This window comes from Mauremys reevesii, linkage group 14, assembly GCF_016161935.1.
Source record: "Mauremys reevesii isolate NIE-2019 linkage group 14, ASM1616193v1, whole genome shotgun sequence".
In the NCBI taxonomy this organism is placed as follows: Eukaryota; Metazoa; Chordata; order Testudines; family Geoemydidae; genus Mauremys; species Mauremys reevesii.
This window is the reverse complement of record NC_052636.1, coordinates 1,296,473-1,318,473: the sequence shown is the minus strand read 5'-3', so window position 1 is coordinate 1,318,473 and position 22,001 is coordinate 1,296,473. Positions and strand designations below refer to the sequence as shown.

Genomic DNA, 22,001 nt, shown 5'->3' with positions numbered 1-22,001 from the left:
CTAACACTAATACATTTGTTTCTGGCTGGGTGAAACCTAATTATTTATGATTCTATGAAACCTAAGTATCTCAGCAGTTTGGGGGGGGGGGGGGCTGCCCTGTTTTCTGCCCTGAGATCGGCACTCTCAATTCTGAGCTGCCCCAGACAGCATGACATGAGCATCCAATCTAACCTCCCGCACATCACAGGCGACCGACCCTCACCCACCCACTTCTGCCCGCAACCTCTGGCTGACGCCTGAAGGCCTCAGATCACGAGTTGAAGATTTCATATGACAGACGCCACCATTTTCTCTAGTCCAGGGGTTCTCAGACTGGGGATTGGGATGTTGTCCTGGAGAGGGGGCCCTGCACTTCCCCAGGTCACTGGGCAGAGGGACCCCGCTCAGTTCAGTCTCAAAGCGGGGAGAGGTGTGACGGAGGAGGGAGCGGGGAGGGTGGGCCTGGTGATGTTGCATGGGAGTTTCACTAGTTTACTGTCTGCATTAATACTAGACAGTGGTGGGATATCAGCGTGTGACTTCGCTGGAGGGACGTTACCTGAGCACATAACCTGAGCCCAGGAGGGGGTTGGGGCCAGGTGACAGCTTCTGCCCGGGAAACTGGACAAAGGCTGGAGTGAGGGTTTAATTTCAGGATTAGCCTCCATTTCCTGTATAGTAGGAGGGGGCAGGGAGAGAACGAGAAGAAAACCTGAATTATATTGCAACACTGAAAGTTAGCACATCATCAGCCCCTTCCGTGATACTAATTAACTTCATGTTTAATATCAGTGTCTCTGGTACCAACTTATTCAACAATTACAACATATAAACCCATAGGGCAGTTTTCTCTTAATTCCCATTTCCACCCAGTCAGCTTTGTGTGAAGACACATTCTACAATAACCTAGGAGCCTTCCATTTCTGTGAGTTCATTTCTCCCTGGGGCTTCTCCCAGAAGTGTGGGTGGAAGGGCTCTCACATGACATGGGAAGGCTGCATCATGAGAAAAACCACCTGTGCTCTATTTTCACACTTTCTAATCCTTCACAGTAGCAGGAGGTGGAGAAGTGATACAAATGCATCAGATGCTAGAGCAAAACTAAGACACCAAACCACAGACTCTGGACTCCGCATTCATGTATCCTGCAGTCTGAACTTGGAATCTGATACATTCCCTCATTGGCTACCATCATTTGCCAGCATGGAAGTGCTTCTTGTCCAACAAGGCAGCCAGATTGGGACCCATAGGCATGGAATGGCTCTGAAGGATTCAGCTGTTGCCTGGCAGTTTGCCTGGGGGAGTTCCCACAGAGGGTTTTTGCCTTTCAGGCTTCTGTGAGAAGTAAATACAACATCTGAGGATGCTTTTAGAAGGAAGACATGGATGGTGAGCGATCAGCTGTTGTGACCGGCACAGGATGTGCCATGTTTGTCTTTCTCCCAGAAGCGACTTTGTCTGTACAAAGTGCAAACTGGTCTCCATATTAGGTTAAAGGATTAGAGACACAAGTATCAACCTTGTGCTGCAGCAGAGAAAATGAAGACTTTCTGCACAGAAGTCAGCGTTTGGTTCTGGAGGCACAACATGCCGAAGAATCAGAGAGGGCAGCACAGAACGGGGAAGAAACTGGCACCATGTGACCTACAGAAGAAGAAGGAGGAGAACCCATGTACCCCCGATGCAGATAGAGGTAAGAAACCGTTCACAGGTTCTACTGTGGAGAATGATTTGGAAGAGCAATCTAGGGATCAGAAGGAGATCGCATTGACCAGAAGACATGAGATGCATTGTCCTAGGGATGGGGGTTCCATGACCACCACTCCCAAGAGGAGGAGACGGGTGGTGGTGGCCGGGGACTCTTCCCTAAAGGGTCAGAGTTATCCATCTGCTGACCAGACCGAGAGACTCGAGCAGTGTGCTGCTTGCCTGGAGCTACAATTCAGGATGTGATGGAGTGTCTGCCAAGACCGATCGAGCCCTCGGACCGCTAGCCCTTCCTACTTCTCCAAGAATGACCTTGAGCGGGTCACTGCAGACTACGTGGCTCTGAGAAGAAGCATAAAGGAGTTTGAGGCACAAGTCGTGTTCTCGTCCATCCTCCCTTTTGAAAAAAAAGTCCCAGGTAGGAACTATCGAACGGTGGAGGTAAATGCATGGTTACGCAGGTGGCGTCAGAGAGAGGGCTTTGGATTCCTCAGCTATGGGATGTTGTTCTGGGAAGAAGGACTGCTAGGAAGAGATGGAATCCAGCTAATGAAGAGAGGGAAGAGTATCTTCGCAGACAGGGTTGTTAACCTAGTGAGGTTCACCAGGGGATGGTGACCTAATCCCTGAGGTAAGTGGGGAAGTGGGATACTGGGAGGAAACACAAGGAGGAGGATGCAATGGGGGGGCCTCCTGATTCATACTGGCTGATTCAATTGGCTAGTTATCTTAGATGCATGTAAACCAACGCAAGAAACCTGGGAAATAAGCAGGAAGAATTGGAAGTCCTCGCACAGTCAAAGAACTATGATGTGATTGGAATAACAGAGACTTGGTGGAGCAGTTCACATGTCATGGATGGGTATAAACTGTTCAGGAAGGACAGACGGGGAGGAAAGGTGGAGGAGTTGCACTGTATGACTGCTCAGAGCTCCCGTATGAACCTGGAGAAAAGCCTGTTGAGAGTCTTTGGGTTAAGTTTAGAAGTGAGAGCAACAAGGGTGATGTCATGGTGTGGGTGTGCACTATAGACCACCAGACCAGGAGCATGAGGTGGACGACGCTTTCTTCAGACAACTAAACAGAAGTTTCCAGATCACAGGCCCGGGTTCTCATGGGGCACTTCAGTCACCCTGACATCTGCTGGGAGAGCCATACAGCGGTGCACAGACAATCTGGGCAGTTTTTGGAGAGTGTTGGGGACAATTTCCTGGTGCAACTACTGGAGGAACCAAGCAGGAGCCTGTCTCCTCTTCATCTGCTGCTCACAAACAGGGAAGAATTGGTAGGGGAAGTAGAAGTAGGTGGCAACTGATGGGCAGGATCCCCTGTGAGGCTAAGATGAGGGGGAAAGGAGTCCAGGAGAGCTGGCTGTATTTTAAAGAAGCCTTATTAGGGGCACAGGAACAAACCATCCCGACGTGCAGAAAGACTAGCAAATGTGTCACGTGACCAGCTTGGCTTAACAGCAAAATCTTCCGTGAGCTTAAACTCAAAAAAGAAGCTTACAAGAAGTGGAAACATGGTCAGATGACTAGGGAGGAGTATAAAAATATTGCTCGAGCATACAGGGGTGTAATCAGGAAGGCCAAGGCATGATTGGAGTTGCAGCTAGCAAGGGATGTGAAGGGTAACAAGAAGGGTTTCTACAGGTATGTTAGCAACAAGAAAAAGGTCAGGGAAAGTGTGGGATCCTTAATGAATGAGGGAGGCAACCTAGTGACAGATAACGCGGAAAAAGCTGAAGTACTCGATGCTTTTTTTGCCTCAGTCTTCACAGACAAAGTCAGCTCCCAGACTGCTGCACTGGGCAGCACAGTATGGGGCGAAGGTGAGCAGCCCTCGGCGGTGAAAGAACAGGTTAAGGACTGTAACAATGCTGGCTCTGGTGGGACCCAACTGAGAGTATCAATTCAGAACAAATTGCTTAAAGCAGGGTAGTCACAGCCCAAGGCTGGGGTTCCTTTGCATACCAAGGCAAACCAAACCAGCCAGACCAAGAGGACTTTGGTTTCACCCCACTGGCTAACCACGAGTCACACAAGCAATTCCCTTAGACACTCCAGTCTCCCAGTATCACCACCAGTGCCACTTGTTATGGGGACGAATGGTTATGAAAACCAACACCCCAGTAAAAGAAAAGAGGTTCTCTTGATCCCAAAGGACCAAGTCCCAGACCCAGGTCAATATACAAATCAGATTTTAGCCACAAATCACGCTGTTGTCAATCCTTTGAGATCTAAAATTTAAAAGTTTATTTATAAAAAGGAAAAAGACAGAGATGAGAGCTAGAATTGGATAAATGGAATCAATTACATACAGTGATGGCAAAGTTCTTGGTTCAGGCTTGTAGCAGTGATAGAATAAATTGCAAGTTCAAATCAAGTCTCTGGAGTACATCCCCCGCTGGGATGGGTCATTCAGTCCTTTGTGTAGAGCTTCCATTTGTAGCAAAGTCCCTCCAGAGGTAAGAAGCAGGACAAGATGGAGATGGAGATGAGGCAGCTGCCTTTTATAGTCTCTTCCAGGTATAAGGACACCTCTTTGTCCTCACTGTGGAAAATTACAGCAAAATGGAGTTTGGAGTCACATGGGCAAGTCCCTGCTTACTTTGCTGAGTCACAAGGCGTATCTGCCTTCTCCAATGTGTCAATTGTATAGCAGATGGTCCTTAACGGGCCATCAAGCAGGCTAGGCAGAGCTGACACCAACTTGTCTGGGGTGTGACCCAGAAGCACAGCATAAGTTTGAAATACAGACAGTATAGAGCCAATATTCATAACTTCAACTAAAAAAAATGATACACACATATACACAGCATAATCATAACCAGCAACCCATAACCTCTCCTTACACAACAACCTTTATACAATAACGTCACAAGGACTATTTAGAAAAGCTGGACATGCACAAGTGCATGGATCCAGATTTAATACATCTGAGGATGCTGAAGGAATTGGCTGATGTGATTGCAGAGCCATTGGCCATTATCTCTGAAAACTCGTGGCAATCAGGGGAGGTCCCAGATGACCGGAAAAAGGCAAATATAGTGCCCATCTTTAAAAAAGGGAAGGAGGAGAACTGAAGGAATTACAGACCAATCAGCCTCACCTCAGTCCCTGGAAAAATCATGGAGCAGGTCCCTCAAGGAAATCATTTTGAAGCACTTGGAGGAGAGGAAAGTGATCAGGAACAGTCAGCATGGATTCACCAAGGGCAAGTCATGCCTGACCAACTTGATTGCCTTCTATGATGAGATAACTGGCTCCGCGGATATGAGAAAAGCAGCAGATGTGATAAACCTTGACTTTAGCAAAGCTTTTGATACAGTCTCCAACAGTATTCTTGCCAGGAAGTTAAAGAAGGATGGGCTGGATGACTGGACTATAAGGTGGATAGAAAGGTGGATAGATTGTCAGGCTCAATGGGTAGTGATTAAAGTCTCAACGTCTAGCTGGCAGCCGGTATCAAGTGGAGTGCCCAAGAGGTTGGTCCTGGGGCCGCTTTTTTTGTTCAACATATTTATTAATGATCTGGATGATGGGATAGATTGCACCCTCAGCAAGTTCGTGGATGACACTAAGATAGGGGGAGAGGTAGATACGCTGGAAAGTAGGGATAGGGTCCAGAGTGACCTAGACAAATTAGAGGATTGGGCCAAAAGAAACCTGATGAGGTTCACCAAGGGACAAGTGCAGAGTCCTGCACTTAGGACAGAAGAATCCCATGTGCCGCTACAGGCTGGGGACTGACTGGCTAAGCAGCAGTTCTGCAGAAAAGGACCTGGGGATTAGAGTGGATGAGAACCTGGATATGAGTCAGCAATGTGCCCTAATTGCCAAGAAGGCTAACAACATATTGGGCTGCATTAGTAGGGGCATTGCCAGCAGATTGAGGGAAGTGATTATTCCCCTCTATTTGGCACTGGTGAAACCACATCTGGAGCACTGCGTCCAGTTTTGGGGCCCCCACTACATAAAGGATGTGGAAAAATTGGAGAGAGTCCAGCAGAGGGCAACAGAAATGATCGGGGGCACATAACTTACTAGGAGAGGCTGAAGAAACTGGACTTGTTTAGTCTGCAGAAGAGAAGAGTGAGGGGGGATTTGATAGCAGCCTTCAACTGCCTGAAGGGGGGTTCCAAAGAGGATGGAGTTCAGTTGTTCTCAGTGGTGGCAGGTGACAGAACAAGGAGCAATGGTCTCAAGTTGCAGTGGGGGAGGTCTAGGTTGGATATTGGGAAACACTATTTCGCTAGGCTGGTGAAGCACTGGAATGGGTTCCCTAGGGAGGTGGTGGAATCTCCACCCTTAAGAGGTTTTTAAGGCCCGGCTTGACAAAGCCCTGACTGGGATGATTTAGTTGGGATTGGTCCTGCTTTGAGCAGGGGGTTGGACTAGATACCTTCCTAATGTCTCTTCCAACCCTGATCTTCTATGATTCTCTCTGTGCTTCATGAAACTTTGGATCCAAATGGTAAAAGACAGTTGTGCCCAATTTAATCATGGCATCCTTCAGGAGTGTGACCAATGCCACTTAACTAGGGAGCAGGTTCTAAAGATAGTTTACCTGGGCCACAGGTCACCACAGCTTCCATCTCTGGGGTGAAAATCAACCACCACTACCTGCAACTTCTACCTGTGTTCCTGTCACACCTTTGACGTTACTTGGAGTAATTTGACACTTCTCTGGCGTAGAATTCTTCAGCAACCGCACAACAGATCAGTAGCGATAGTGAGGTACAACTCCCCCTACTGTGCCCTTTTATTTCTTTAATCTGGTGGCACAGATTTAAATTAGGGACTAAATTCAGGTGCGGCTTAGAATCCCTGTAAAACACCAAATGTCAGGTCTCTATTAGGTATCTTTCTGCAGTTATATCACATTCAACAGGGATTTCATTTTCTACACATTTGCAGCATCTCCCAGGGGGGGAGCTGAAGGGAAATGTCACTTCCATTTTCCCATCCTTGCCTAGACAGGGATTGCATTTCCCAAATAATAGGCAACATGCAGCTAATGAGGAAGGAGATCTCTTCAGGAGCGACCTCCTGCAGGGCCTGGGCCACAACTGCTTTGGGAGCCCAATGTCTGGGCATTTTGCTTAGTTCCAAGTCATTTACTAGCGAATCCTCTTCCCAGCCCTTTAGAAAAAATATTGACCTAACCAACTGAACAACAGGGGGACTGGGATGGTGATGGGGAATAAGGGAATCCCTCTGACTTACCCTATCTTCCTCTGCTGTTACAGAGGGTGAAAAGACATTTTCCCCTAGCCCTGCCCTGTTCCTGCTCTTTGTTATAGTTCAGTATATTTTAAGTGATGAAAATGGTAGTAAAAATATCTGCTCTGCAGCACAACCAAAAGCAACAGCAGAGCAGGGCCGCCCAGAGGGGGGGGCAAAGGGGGCAATTTGCCCCGGGCTCCGCAGGGGCCCCCAAGAGAAGAGCGGAGGCTCCCGCCTCCGCCCCTCTCCGGGAGCCTCGGCGCATCAAGCGCCGAGACTCCGGCCGAGCCTGAGCCCGCCGCGCCGTGGGAGGCGGGCAGCTGCCTCCGCTCGGCGTGGAGCTCCCAGCCCGCCCCTCACCACGCGGCTCTGGCGGGGCGGAGCTCAGGCCCTGCCCGGCAGCGCTCGGTAAGAGGCCGAGGCCGGGGCCGGGAGAAAGGCGGGCGGGAGAGGCCGGGCCGAGAAGCAGCCGGGGCCGGGAGAAGCGGCGGCGGGCAGGCGGGGCGAGGGGCGAGGACAGGCGGAGAAGCGGCGGCTGGGGCGGGCCGGGGCCAGGCGGGGTGGGGATGGAGCGGCGGCCGGGGCGGGCAGGGGAAGAAGCGGCGGACGGGGGCGGGCGGGAGAAGCGGGCGGGCGGGGCCAGGCGGGGTGGGGATGGAGCGGCGGCGGGGCCGGTAGGAGTGGGGAGAAGCGGCGGACGGGGGCGGGGGCGGGCGGGAAGCGGGAACCGGGAAGGGCGGGAAGCGGGACCCGCCGCCATCGAAGCGAGCCCGGTCTTGGCGGCGGGGCCCCTTCCGTTCCGGGACCCGGCGCGAAGTGCCCGAAGGCCAGCGGCGAGAGCCCCCGCCACGAATTACCGCGGCGGGACCCGCCGCCGAAGCGCAGCCCGGTCTTCGGCGGTAATTCGGTGGCGGGGGGCTCCCACCGCGGGTCTTCGGGGCACTTTGGTGGCGGGTCCCGGAACGGAAGGGGCCCCCCGCCGCCGAAGACCCCGGGCCCCCGGAATCCTCTGGGCGGCCCTGCAGCAGAGCAACTGGGAATGAAACTATTGGTTTCCAAAGGGGGAACTTGAGGACTAACAATTGCTCTGAAATGGGGGAACAGTATAACCGTGATGCTCAGGGTTTGTTTAGGTCAGGTCACGGGGAAAGCTAATGCCAACCCCTGCACCTGGGCTGCATCTGCTCTACAACTATAATTGTCTTTTTACCCCAAGATCACTAACTTGAGCAGCCAACGCCATGTGCAGCCCTAGAGGATGTCAGGCACAGGTAGTTTTTTGCCTCAGGGTACCCCACCTGGAGCTGATGACATGGGTGGCAAGTTTGTAAAAATTTTGGTGGTGCCCAGAACCCGTCCCCCAACTCCACCCCCCCAAACTCCGCCCCCACCTGCCTAAGGCTCTGGGAGGGGGCTCGGCGGGGGAGGTCTGGGGTGCAGATCCTCGGCTGGGGATTAGGGTGCAGGAGAGGTGCAGGGTGCAGGCTTTGGGATGGAGTTTGGGGTTGGGAAGGGGTGTATGGGAAGCGGGAATGAGTTTGGGGATAGGAGGGAGTGCAGGGTGAGGGCTGTGCATGAGGAGTTCATGATGAGGGGGGCTCACGGCTAGGGCAGAGGGTTGGGCTGTGGGGTGAGGGCTGTGGATGCGGGGTTCATGCTGCGGGGGGGCTTGGGGCTTGGGCTGTGGTTTGGGGTGTGGGGTGTGGGGCTGAGGATGTGGGGTGCATGATGTGGGGGCGCTCAGGGCTGGGGCTGAGGCTTAGGGTGCAGGGGGATGAGGGCTCTGGCTGGGGCTGAAGATTAGGGTGCAGGGGATGAGGGTTCATGATGTGGGGGTGCGGGGATGAGGGGTTCATGATGTGGGGCGCTCAGGGCTGGGGCTGAGAATTAGGGTGCGGGGATGAGGGCTCTGGCTGAGGATGAGGATTAGGGTGCGGGGATGAGGATGTGGCTGGGGCTGAGGATTAGGGTGCGGGGATGAGGGCTCTGGCCGGGGCTGAGGATTAGGGTGTGGGGATGAGGGCTCTGGCTGGGGCTGAGGATTAGGGTGCGGGGGGATGAGGGCTGTGGCTGGGGATGAGGATTAGGGTGCAGGGGGATGAGGGCTCTGGCTGGGGCTAAGGATTAGGGTGCAGGGGGATGAGGGCTCTGGCTGGGGATGAGGATTAGGGTGCAGGGGGATGAGGGCTCTGGCTGGGGCTGAGGGTTTGGGGCATTGGAGAGGCTCAGGGTAAGGGCAGCCTGCCTTGCCATTAGTGAATGGCAGGCGCTAGGACCCTGCGGCAGCAGACAGCAGTTCTGCTGGGAGCCCTCCGGCAGCACAGAGCAGGCAGGGGAGAGAAGCGGCTGCTTTCTGTCAGGCAGGGACACGGCGCGGTGTGGGGGTGGCAGGCGGGGGCTGAGACCTGCTCCAGGCAGGGACGTGGCGGGAGAGGGGGAGGACCCCGGGGGCCGGGGACCGATCCAGGCAGGGCAGGGGGAGAGACCCAGCTCCAAATATTGCTGGAGCAGGGCGCCGGCCCTGAATATTCCTGGAGCCCGGGCACCACACACAGATATAACCTGCTGCCCATGGCTGATGAACATTCCTGGCTGGAGGGACACACACTCCTGTGACTCAGAAGGAAAGGAGTTGATAGGAAAGATCACAGGACTGACCCCAAAGAGGGTGAGCTGCAAAAGGCAGAAGCAGGCAACTGATCTGGGGGAGCTGAGAGACTACAGTGAAGATGGTGCACAGATCACTAGGTGAGAATTAGCAAATGAGATTCTTAAAAAAAAAAAAAAAATCTTTTTCCAGCCCTAATCAAGGCATTTGTAGCAGTTCTCCAATGTGGATTTTGCGATGTCTAATGAGGTGTGAGCTCTTTTTGAAGCTTTTCCCGCACTCAGAACATCCATAACGTTTCTCACCCGTGTGGATTCTCCTATGTGTGCTCAGGGCAGAGCTGTGATTAAAGCGTTTCCCGCACTCAGAGCACGTGTAGGGCGTCTCTCCTGTGTGGATTCTCTGATGTGTGATAAGGCTTGAACGCTGACTGAAGCTTTTCCCGCACTCAGAGCATCCATAAGGTTTCTCACCCGTGTGGATTCCATGATGTCTGCTCAGGGCAGAGCTGAGCTTAAAGCTTTTTCCGCACTCAGAGCATCCATAAGGTTTCTCACCCGTGTGGATTCTCCTATGTGCGCTCAGGGTAGAGCTCTGTTTAAAGCTTTTCCCGCACTCAGAGCATGTGTAGGGCTTCACTCCTGTGTGGATTCTCTGATGTGAGATAAGGCTTGAACGCTGACTAAAGCTTTTCCCGCACTCAGCGCATCCATAAAGTTTCTCACCCGTGTGGATTCTCCTGTGTCTGCTCAGGGCAGAGCTGTGCTTAAAGCTTTTTCCGCACTCAGAGCATCCATAAGGTTTCTCAGCCGTGTGGATTCTCCTATGTGCGCTCAGGGCAGAGCTGTCCTTAAAGCTTTTCCCGCACTCAGAGCATGTGTAGGGCGTCTCTCCTGTGTGGATTCTATGATGTATGATAAGGTGTGAATGCCGACTGAAGCTTTTCCCGCACTCATGGCATGTGTAGCGTCTCCCTTCCAAGTGGATTCTGTCGCGGGTTATAAGGTCTGAGTGGCTACTGAAGTTTTCATCTGGCCTCTGCTGCGTCTCACAGGCTTTTGCTTTTTCAGGGAGTGCACAACGCCCGGAAACATTCCCTTTGGATCTTCCTGATAACGTTCCATATGGTTCTACTTGCTGAGCATCTTCCTGCTGGAGTTTCTCCTTCTCATTCTCACTCACCATCCCATCACCTGATGGGAGACAGAGCGAATCCAGGCATAGGTCACTCCCTGTGCCAGAAAGAAAGGAAATGTCAGAGAGAGGAATGGAAAAAGGGATGAAAAAACCAAAATATGTATGGGAGAGATCAAACCTCTCAGGAGCTGATTTTCCCCAAACCCTTCCCCAGAGGAGAGAGGAAGGGATCAGTTTTGGTCCACATCTCACCAGAACACTCAAGGGAAAGCGAGACCGGGGAGGGACCTGCTGCAAGTTGTCAGTCAGGGTAGGAGGGAAGCCATGAGTGACATCTGCCATAATGATTCCACATCTGCAGGGAACAATCCTGAGCTTGGAGAGCTCACAGGCTCTTTGTAGGGCATCCCAAATGTTTCCTGCATTCCTAAACAGTTGTTGAGTTGGTTTAACCAAGTCCTCACCTGTGCAGGCAGCTCTCGGGAGCACTTCTTTCTCAGAGGCCTGGAGGTCCGGGACCCACGGCTCTTCCCCTCGTTCCAGCTGCGAGATCACATCAGGTTTGGAAATTGGAAACCCTACTCCAGGCAAAGAAAAGAAGGGAGGTCAGTGGAATTTGTGGGATACTCGTCACAAAGAATATTCCATGGTTGTAATCCCTACTCATTTTTAAGCAGTAGAATACCAAGGCCAGCTTCCTTGGCTCAAAGTGGCAGAAGTGTTAGTATTATTATTATAAATCATCCTCTCTGGCAATAAATCCCTTATCAATGGCTGTGGTTGTCAAACTCTCTTTTCTTTATTGTCTTATCTTTATGGTCACCACTTTTACCTTGTTAATCAGTCTGGTTCGCTAATTGTTTCTATCTGCTGTAAAATTCATGTTGCTAGGTGTGAGTAAATTACGTAGTGGGATATAATTGGCTAGAGAATTATGTTAGGATATGTTAGAATTGTCAAGTATCAGGGGTAGCCGTGTCAGTCTGCATCCACAAAAACATCAAGGAGTCTGGTGGCACCTTAAAGACTAACAGATTTATTTGGGTATAAGCTTTCGTGGGTAAAACAACCTCACTTCTTCAGGTGCATGGAGTGAAAGTTACAGATGCAGGCATTATATACTGACACATGAGGAGGAGGGAGTTACCTCACAAGTGGAGATTAATGGTGTAAAATTTGAAAATGAATTTTAGTTCTGCTGTTTCTCTTCGAAGGCTGTTTCTGAAGTTTTTTTGTTCAAGAATAGTGACTTTGAAATCTGTTATAGAATGACTAGGGAGATTGAAGTGTTCACCTACTGGCTTGTGTATGTTACCATTCCTGATGTCCAATTTGTGTCCATTTATTCTTTTACCTAGAGACTGTCCGGTTTGGGCAATGTACATGGCAGAGGGGCACTGCTGGCACATGATGGCATATATCACATTAGTAGACGTGCAGGTGAATGAGCCCTTGATGGTGTGGCTGATGTGGTTGGGTCCTCTGATGGTGTCGCTAGAGTAGATCTGGGGACAGAGTAGGCAATGAGGTTTGCTACAGAGATTGGTTCCTGGGTTGGTGTTTCTGTGGTGTGGTGTGTAGTTGCTGGTGAGTATTTGCTTCAGGTTCGGGGGTTGTCTGTAAGCGAGGACCTGGCCTACCTCCCAAGCTCTGTGAGAGTGAGGGATCGTTTTCCAGGATAGCTTGTAGATCGTTGATAATGCACTGGAGAGGGGCTGTATGTGATGGCCAGTGGTGTTGTATTAGGTGGAGCCTTTGTGGGAGGTGTGGGATTTACCTGAATAGGCCTAAGGAGACAATCCCAGGTCAGATATTTCGCACCCTCATTTTGAGAGACTAATGAGGAACCACAAGCGGGTGGAATACGCCACAGGATTCTGAAAGAAGGAAGTCTGGGGCGGGCTCTAGCAATTAGTTTGCTATGAAGTATCTCAGCAGTTGGATGCATTCATATATTAGAATGATTAATAAATCAGTGATGTAAATCATGAGTATTGAGGGCTTGATGCTTAATTATGGACTTCCCAAAGGCCAGGTATGGTTTGGGGCAGCTATTGACATTATTATAATCAGAGCAAAGGAGCAGATGTGGTATATTGCCATCCTATTACCATAAGGAAGCGGAGAAAATACGTCTCCTAGTGACCAGTTTTTCATTTTGTCAGGTCCCCGAGACAGTGTAAACTGAAGCAGGGCCTCCCGTCTGATGGGCTCCCTTGCGCCTCGATCTTTGTTTCCAATGGTGTCCATAGCTTGTAAGTCCGCACAGTGCAAGCCTCTCTTTACTATACTTCTCTGACTGTAATCGTTACGTGTATTGATCCTTGCCTATGATTTCAACTATAAATCAAGTGTCTGTGTGTTTCACCCAATTTCATCTCCTCCAGTAACGGTGAGTAGCCATGTACAAGGGCGAGCTGCACCCCAACACGTCATCTTATCGGTGTAAACACTGTCCAGGCTACACCACCAGCCTGTGGCATCATCAACAAAGTGCCCATGTGTGCCTGGGAAGGGGCCCTGCTCTGGGAGGGAGGATGCAGCAAGGACTCAGGGTCGGTGGCCGGGGTCGCTGTGCACAGAGATGGGGAGGTTATAAGGGGAGGGGGGTAATGAGTGGGAGAGGGAGGTCAAGAGTTAAAATAATAATATTTGGGGGGGGAAATGTATAATGAAGTGAAACTGAACAGAAATAAAACTGGAGTGGAGGCTCTAAACCAAGAAGGCTTGGGCAGGGATTCGGGGTTAAAGGTCTGGGATCCCCACAGCTCTAGATCCCCAAACCTCTCCTCCCTCCCACTGACCCACCCAGGCCACTTCCTGGGTGCCCTTCCCCCACACTCCCCTCCCCTTCTTCCCATTACTCTCAGCCGGCACCACCGCCCGGCACCTTGGGAGCTTCTTGTGTTCCCTCCTCGTCTCTCACAACCTCCTCCCTCCCTGCTGCTTCTTAGCTCTAACCCTGCACACACCCTCCCCGTGTCCTGGCACCCCAGAATTACCTACTCCCCCCCTTCTCCTCCCCTCCCACGGCTCTGTTCTCCCTTCACCCGTGGGCCCCTGAATGGGAACATTATTCACTCTCCTATCGAAAGAGGAGCTCATCTGACTGTCACACAAGCCAGGCATGAGTCACACACCTATTCACTCAATTTAGAATTCTACAGGCGGCATATTTTCCTCTTACACTGAGGAAAAGGCATGAAAGCTACAGTGATTCATGTAGTTATTAATGCATCCAATAAGGATACATTTGATGCAATTTTAAAATGACTGATGGCACCAAAAAGGCACATGTCCAAAAATTATACTAGTGGGTGGGAGATGAGGCATCCGACGAAGTGGGTATTCACCCACGAAAGCTCATGCTGCAAAATGTCTGTTAGTCTATCAGGTGCCAAAGGATTCTTTGCTGCTTTTATGACGAATAAAGGTATCAAGTTATTACTGCTCAGGTTCTTCAGAGACCCCACAGCTTCTAATAACCCAGGGGACAGGACTCCTTACCCAGCGAGGTCACATTCTCGTAGTTCTCCTGCATGACATTCCAGTAGAGGGCTCTCTGAGCGGGGTCCAGCAGAGCCCCCTCTTCCCTGGAGAAATACACAGCCACCTCCTCGAAGGTCACCGGCCCCTGAAAGAGCAAGAGTCCAACACTCAGGACCTGCTGCCCCACTCACAGCCCCACTATTCATGGAACAGCAGCACCAGGTAAATGGAGGCTCCGGGAAGCCCATGTTAACAGAGTCCCACCCCACTTCGCTTAGAGCAGCCAGGAGGCATCAGAGGGTAGAAAGAGAGAATCTTTGTGTCTCCCAGCTGACAGACGGAGGCAGGGTCGGCACATTTATCACATACCCATTAGCCAGAGTTTGATACAGGAGATGGGGCTGTCTCTGGACCCTGCTGGTGGCTCCCTGGTAGGAATCCCAACACTCTCCAAATAAAATATATGGAAGAAAGGGGAAGTCAATAGTAAAGACTAGAAGTTAGAAGGTCAGAATTGTAGAAAATTGGTAAGGGAAGGTATCTAGAGTGACCAGATCACAAGCCTGCAATATCGCGACACATTGGGGTGCCATCAGCCCCGCCAATAGTCCAACCCCCACTCCTCCCAGGCTCCCCCCCACTCTGCCCCAGGCTCCGCTCCCCCGTTCAGTCCTCCCCCCGCCCCACTGTGCCTTTCCTCATCCCCCAGCCCGCTGCTGGCTTGCTGCGTCCTCCTCAGTCCCCACCCACCCTCTCCTCTTCACCCCCGCCCGCCACACACCTTTTCACCCCCCCCGCCACTCACCGATGGTGCCCACTTCCTGTCTGCCGGGTGGGTGCTCACCTGCCCCAGCACGACTCTCACCCCCCCGCCTTCCACCCCCACCCCCCCGGTGCCCACCCCTGCCCTGCCTCCTCTGCCTCCTCCCCGAGCGTGCATCCCTGCTCCTCCCACTCCTCCCGGAAAGTCCAACCCACGCCAAACAGCTGTTAGGCAGCGGGAAGTACTGGGAGGGAGGGGGAGGAGCGGGGACGCGGCCTGCTGGGGGAGGAAGAAGGAGGCAAGGAGTGGGGAACTCGCCGCCTCCTTATCTGATTATTGGGACAATTGGTGTCCCGATCATACATCAATCGGGACGCGGGACAAAGGGTTAAATATCAGGACAGTCCCGATTTTATCGGGACATCTGGTCACCCTAAAGCTATCAGAAATCAATGATCAATCAATGAAAATAAGAAGCAAGTTTTTAAAAGTATATTAAGTACAAAATTAATCCTAACAATGGTAGTGGTAAATTACTAGATGGAAATGGCAGAATTATCAAAAATAATGGAGAAGAGGTAAAAGTGTTCAATAAATGTTTCTCTCCTGGATTTGGAGAAAAACAGATGAAGTAACTCATATCATAAGGTGTTGACGACGACACACTTTCCATTCCATCATTAACTCATGAGGACGTTAAACAGCAGCTATTAAAGTTAGACGTGTTTAAATCAGCGGGTCCAGATAACAAGAGTTTTCAAAGACCCGGTGGAGGAGTGTGGTGGACTGTTAATGTTGATTTTCATTAGGACTTGGAACACTGGGGAAATTCCATAAGACTGGAATAAAGCTAATGCTGTGCCAATATTTAAAACGTGTAAAAGAGGTGACCCAGCTAATTACAAGAGTGCAGCAGCCAATACTGGATTTCATTAATAAAGAATTTAAGGAGGGTAATATAATTAGTGCCCATTAACAAAGGTTTAGACACAACAGATTCTGTCAAACTAACTGGATATCCTTATTGGATGAGATCAAAAGTTTGGTTGCAACTAATAGTAATGATGTAACATAGCTAGACTTCTGTAAGGCATATGACTTTGTTCGGCACAACATTTTGACTAGAAAACTAGCAAGATACAAAATACACAGGGCATCTATTAAATAGGTTAAAAACTGGGATTGTAAATGGGGAACCATGGTCGAGTGGATTTCTTTCTAGGGGCTTCGCACAAGGATTGGTTCTTGGCTCTGTGTTATTTAACATTCTTATCAATGACCTGGAAGAGGATATAAAATCATCACTGATAAAGTTTGCAGTTACCACAAAGATTGGGGTGGTGGTGGTAACTAATGAAGTGTCAGTAGATTCCGGCTCCAGCACTGGGAGCCGGGGAAGTTTTCCCAGCCCTGGCTGGGGGGTTATTTCCAGTTCCACAAAGAGGGGAATTTCTATTCCCAACTCCTGTGCCTTGAAATTAGGCCCCATCTGTCACTACACCCCACATTCAGCATAGTGGTAGGATAGGCCCTGCACCCCTCTTCCTGGGACTCACAGTGACTCTCAGCCAGCCAGTAAAACAGGAGGTTTATTGGACAACAGGAACACAGGATACAGGAGGGCTCGAGTTCAGCGCCAGGACCCCTTACTCTGGCTTTTCTGGGGGTTCAGGGTGTCTGGATTCCAGCCTAGGTTCCCCTGAAATCCCACCACCCAGCTCCCAAACCGAAGACTGACCCAACCCTCTCCACTCAGCTCCTTTCCTTTGTCTAGCTTCCCGGGGCAGAGGTGTCGGCCTCCCCTCCCCCCTGCCTAGCTCATGTTACAGGCTGAATACCTGTCTCTCACCTATCTCTGACACAGACAGCCCCTGCTCCACCACACCTCTCCCCCCTCGGAGACTGAACTGAGCGGGGTCACTCTGCCCAGTGACCCGGGGAAGTTCAGGGCCCCATCTCCGGGACAGCGTGTCCGCTATCAGGTTGGCACTTCCCTTCACGTGGACCACGTCCATGTCATAGTCCTGCAGGAGCAGGCTCCACCTCAGGAGCTTGGCGTTGGCTCCTTTCATCTGGTGGAACCAGGTCAGGGGAGTAAAGTACTCAGGTATCTTAGCTGGGTGCATGGCGTCACCTGCTGTCGTGTTGGGTGATAACAGGGCCTGGAGAGGCTGGCTGAATCTCCAGCAAAACAGCGTGAGAAGGGCCAGCCCAGCTTCAGGGTTCGAGGGCACAGCGGTTCCCAGAAGCCCCCCACAGTGCACCCCGGGGTGATAACCCATCACACCCTAAACTACACAAGTCTCAGCAGGTTTGTCACATCTGGTCCCCTCCCTTTCCCCACCCTAGATAGTTCCTGCCTCCTACCACCCTGCTATGCATTTACTGCTCCTCTCCCTCCAAGCAGAACCCACCACCAGCTCCCTGAGAATCCCTTACCTGAGCCAGCTCCATTGCAGCCATTTCCTTCCCCCTGGGAGGAGGGGATGATCTGGAGCAAAATGTTGCTGTTATTCTGTAACCTGCCAGGGCGAGAAGGGCAAGGTGAGAAAATTCAGGTGGGGTTTTTGTCCATTCCACAGAAACAAATGGAAGTGAAAAACCATACTGCTATAGCTGTAGGACATACTGAAATGAAGATACTGACTTTGTCCACTTTGAAACACAAAATGTTTTGGGTAATACAGATGCTCCCCGACTTATGCAATCGTTCCGTGCTGGAATGCCTTGCGTCACTCAAAGTTTGCGTAAGTCAGGAACGTATACCCGACCATTATGCAAAAAAAAAACAAAAAACTTTCTAGTTTATGGAACTTACAGAACTTTTTCCGTAAGTGCGGATTTGCGTAAGTCGGGTTTGCGTAACCCGGGGAGCATCTGTATCAGGAAACACTACGGTTTTGATACACTCGCTAAAGCAAAGAAAAAGATCATTGTTTGATACTTATGAGCAGGAATGGATACAGTATGTCTCCAGCAGGGTTAAGCCGGAATTGTTACTAGGAGAAATTATTGTCAATATTGCCCATCAACTATTTGTGGAGGCAGAGCTATGGAAAGTCAGTCCACTACCAAAATTGGCCATGGGATCTTTCTGGTTACCTACCTCGCATTATGGGTCAGTGGGCCGGGAATGAGATGAGATTTTGAACACACGACAGTGTCCAGAGTGGGACCCTCGCAAATGGGTCTGTCTCTCCCTGACTGCCACCACAGAACCATGCAGTAGGGATAGATGTATCTGGGATGAACTAAAAAATATAACCCAGGTTGTATATAATGGACAAAGCTTATGTGTCATGTCCTGGGAAACAATCTTTTGGAAGGATGACAGCGTTAGCCAGCCACTAGTGGATGAGTGTAGATGCAATGCAAGCATTTTATACACTAATAATCACACATCACCTTCCTCAGCTAGAGAAAACCCAAAGATTTATGATTGCCCCCTTAGTAAATTTCTCCATCTCTCTCGGTCTGCATTGGCAAGAGTTAGCTGATCATCTGCTTTTAGGAGCCAAAGTAACGCAGTTTTTGCAGAAAATTCAAAAAGGTGTAGGAAAGCAAGTTCTCCACATAACGTCTACAAATGGAGAAATGATTCAAATTGCTAAGTCAAGAATTGTTCTTGAAGGGTCAAAAGGGGGATATGTAAGAGCAGGATTTTATAATTGTACTAGAAGAATTAATGTCTGTTTTGATTTCATTCTGCCAGCCCCCTTTTCGAACAGCAGAAAGTACTGACCCTCTGGGACTATGGGATCCTGTTTCCATACGCATTACAAATTAGTCTCTGTTAGTTTTTGTTGTAAGATTTAGTTAGGAAGAGACAGGATTTTGTAGTGTGTCTATGATAAATAGATTAGAGAAACGTTGAAGGCCTAGGCCCCAATATGAATCAGTTTAGTTATAAGTTTTAGCAAGGCTTAATTTACAATGTCTTTTGCTCAATATAAAATACTGCTGTCTGTGTACCCTTGAAAGTCTCTGTAAAAGACTGTTTGTGTGAATGAGGAATGCAGGCACCAGGAAAAGGTAAGGTGTGAAGGCCATTGTTAACCAGATGGTCAAAAAAGGAAGAGTGAAGATACTTAAGGAGACTTCTCGACACCAGAGAACCATCAACGTGCACCCATGATTGCGGAAGGGCAGATTGACGACCCTGAGGTGGAGGCTGACACCCCTGAAGACAATTGATAAAATCAATCCAGGACAGGATGACCGTCTCGGAGGTGTTTTGGAATGTTAACATCAAAAGATCACACCCATTAAGGAGTAACCGGTCACAAACTGACACAGCAAAATCCATAGACTTCAACAGAGAAAAAAGACTATAAGAACAGGGTGCTTTGCCAGGGGACTTTGGGTTGGTCTTGCCACTACACCAGGAGCACTGGATCGCGACTGACAGAGCCCGGCTCCCCTCTGCGACTGAAAAGCATAGGCTAATTGCTGTATTCGCAATAAATGCAGCGTTTTGCCTTCTCCCCTCTAAAAGATCTCGTGAGCTTCTTATAAGCATAACACGTGTGTTGCTCGGTCCATTTCCATGAGACACCTTTTTTTAATAGCTGGTACAAGGGACCTGCAATGGAAGCCAAATTGGGAATGAAATTTCCGTGGTACCCAGTTAAACCCCAAAAAGGATTTTCAAGGGTCCTGTGGTAAAGGCAACGTTTGGATTGTATCTACGTTCTGTTGGGCCGGGGCCATTAGCTGTGCCTTGGCCGGATCGCACTGCAGCCCTGCTTCCTTTAGGATCTGTCGGAGCCTTTCTAGATGCTCCTTTTTGGTCTGTGTTGTTAAACGCAGGTTAGCTACATCTTGAAATAGAACAGTTGGTTTGGAAAATTGCGACAGTACCGGCCTTATTAGCACATGGAATAAAGCTGGGGAATTTTTATACCCCTGGGGTAAACGTGTCCAGGAATACTGAGCTCCCTGGAAACTAAACGCAAAATGGTCCTGTGAAATGTGGGCCACTGATTATGTCCAAAAGCTGGTACTGCTGTCAAGGACAGTAAACCACTCAGCCTCTGGATTAAAGGACTGGATTAAATTTGGCATCTTGGCCACTGTAGGGGCACAAGTGGGTGTGACCTGACTTAGGCGTCTATAATTATTGTGAGACGCCAAGAACCATTTTGGTTTTTTACAGGCCAAACAGGGGAATTGGCAGTGGAAGTACATCTACGTAGTCCTCCCTGTGTTAGTAACACTGAATCGTTTTTTCTATATGTTTTTGATTGTTTTGAGTAAGGATATTGTCTCTGGGCTGATTTATCTCCTCCTTTTACAACTCTAGTGACTGCCATACATTCACGGTCATGTTTCAAGGTCATGCAGATCTTCTTAGAATCATAGAATCTCAGGGTTGGAAGGGACCTCAGGAGGTATCTAGTCCAACCCCCTGCTCAAAGCAGGACCAAACCCAACTAAATCATCCCAGCCAGGGCTTTGTCAAGTCTGACCTTAAAAACCTCTAAGGAAGGAGATTCCACCACCTCCCTAGGGAAACCATTCCAGTGCTTCACCACCCTCCTAGGGAAAAAGTTTTTCCTAATATCCAACCTAAACCTCCCCCACTGCAACTTGAGACCATTGCTCCTTGTTCTGTCATCTGCTACCACTGAGAACAGTCTAGATCCATCCTCTTTGGAACCTGCCTTCAGGTAGTTGAAAGCTGCTATCAAATCCCCCCTCATTCTTCTCTTCTGCAGACTAAACAATCCCAGTTCCCTCAGTCTCTCCTCATAAGTCATGTGCTCCAACCCACTAAGCATTTTTGTTGCCCTCCACTGGACTCTCTCCAATTTTTCCACATCTTTCTTGTAGTGTGGGGCCCAAAACTAAACCCAGTCTCCAGATGAGGCCTCACCAGTGCTGAGTACAGGGGAATGATCACATCCCTCGATCTGCTGGCAATGTCCCTACTTATACAACCCAAAATGCCATTAGCCTCCTTGGCAACAAGGGCACACTGCTGACTCATATCCAGCTTCTCGTCCACTGTAACCCCTAGGTCCTTTTCTGCAGAACTGCTGCCCAGCCATTCGGTCCCTAGTCTGTAGCAGTGAATGGGATTCTTCCGTCCTACGTGCAGAACTCGGCATTTGTCCTTGTTGAACCTCATCAGTTTTCTTTTGGCCCAGTCCTCTAATTTGTCTAGGTCCCTCTGTATCCTACCCCTACCCTCCAGCGTATCTACCACTCCTCCCAGTTTAGTGTCATCTGCAAACTTGCTGAGGGTGCAGCCCACACCATCCTACAGATCATTAATGAAGATATTTGTAGCAGGGTGGACCCTGCTCCGGCCCTGAGGGCTTTGAAAAAGCAGCCTGGCAGCGCTTGAGAGCTGCGGCTGGAGGCTGGGCTAATGGGGAAAGTGGCTGCAGCTGGGGGCCATGCCCCAAACTGAGGAACAGGGCCTTATAAGAGGCAGGGAAGCCAGAGCACAGAGAGTCTCTCTCTGGCTCTAGAGAGGGATGGGCCTGGCTGCTTAGAGGCTGAGACTAGATACCTGAGGGAAGCAGGGCTGGGAACAGGCTGAGGAGCTAGGGAAGCTCCAGCCTGAAAGCCCCAGGCTGCGGCCTAGCAAAGGGCCACAGGTTCTGGGGGTTGCAGAGGGCAGCCCAGGGGTAGGACAAAGCAGCAGGTCCAAACCCCCTATTGCCTGTGATGAGTGGGCTGATACTGCAGTCTGCCCCAGGGTGTGGGGCTAGACCATGACTGTCAGTGGCCACTACTGAGGCAAAGTGGGGATAGTAGCGTGGGGGTTCCCCTGGGAGGGGGAGACCCAATTATAGAAAGGGGGCACCGGGTCCAGGGAGGGACACGGGGCCTGCGAACAGGCGGCTCACCAACCTGCCGAGGGCGCTCCAGAGCAGAACTGCGGGACAATCTGTGACCAACCAGCAGGAGGCGCCGCGGGGGTGAGTACCGCCCGTTTACAGTGGCACCTGACCAGGGACTTTTAGAACCGCCCCTGATACAAAGGGCCAGGGCAAGAACTGGGGGACAGTTGCCCAGAGGACGACGGCCTAGATAAGCATGGAGACAGAGACTCTTATTAAACTCCTGGCCGAGAGCC

At 50.4% G+C, this 22,001-nt stretch overlaps 1 protein-coding gene across 1 annotated transcript in view; it reads right to left on the bottom strand.

Moving 5' to 3' along the window:
* The window catches only part of LOC120381414 (zinc finger protein 850-like), a 376,174-nt gene that overhangs the window by 175,586 nt on the left and 178,587 nt on the right, over window positions 1–22,001 (bottom strand). Inside the window, exon 9 of the mRNA XM_039499601.1 lies at window positions 9,751–10,495. Within this exon, the coding sequence (XP_039355535.1) occupies window positions 9,751–10,495 (745 nt within the window). The remainder of the gene's footprint in view (window positions 1–9,750; window positions 10,496–22,001) is intronic.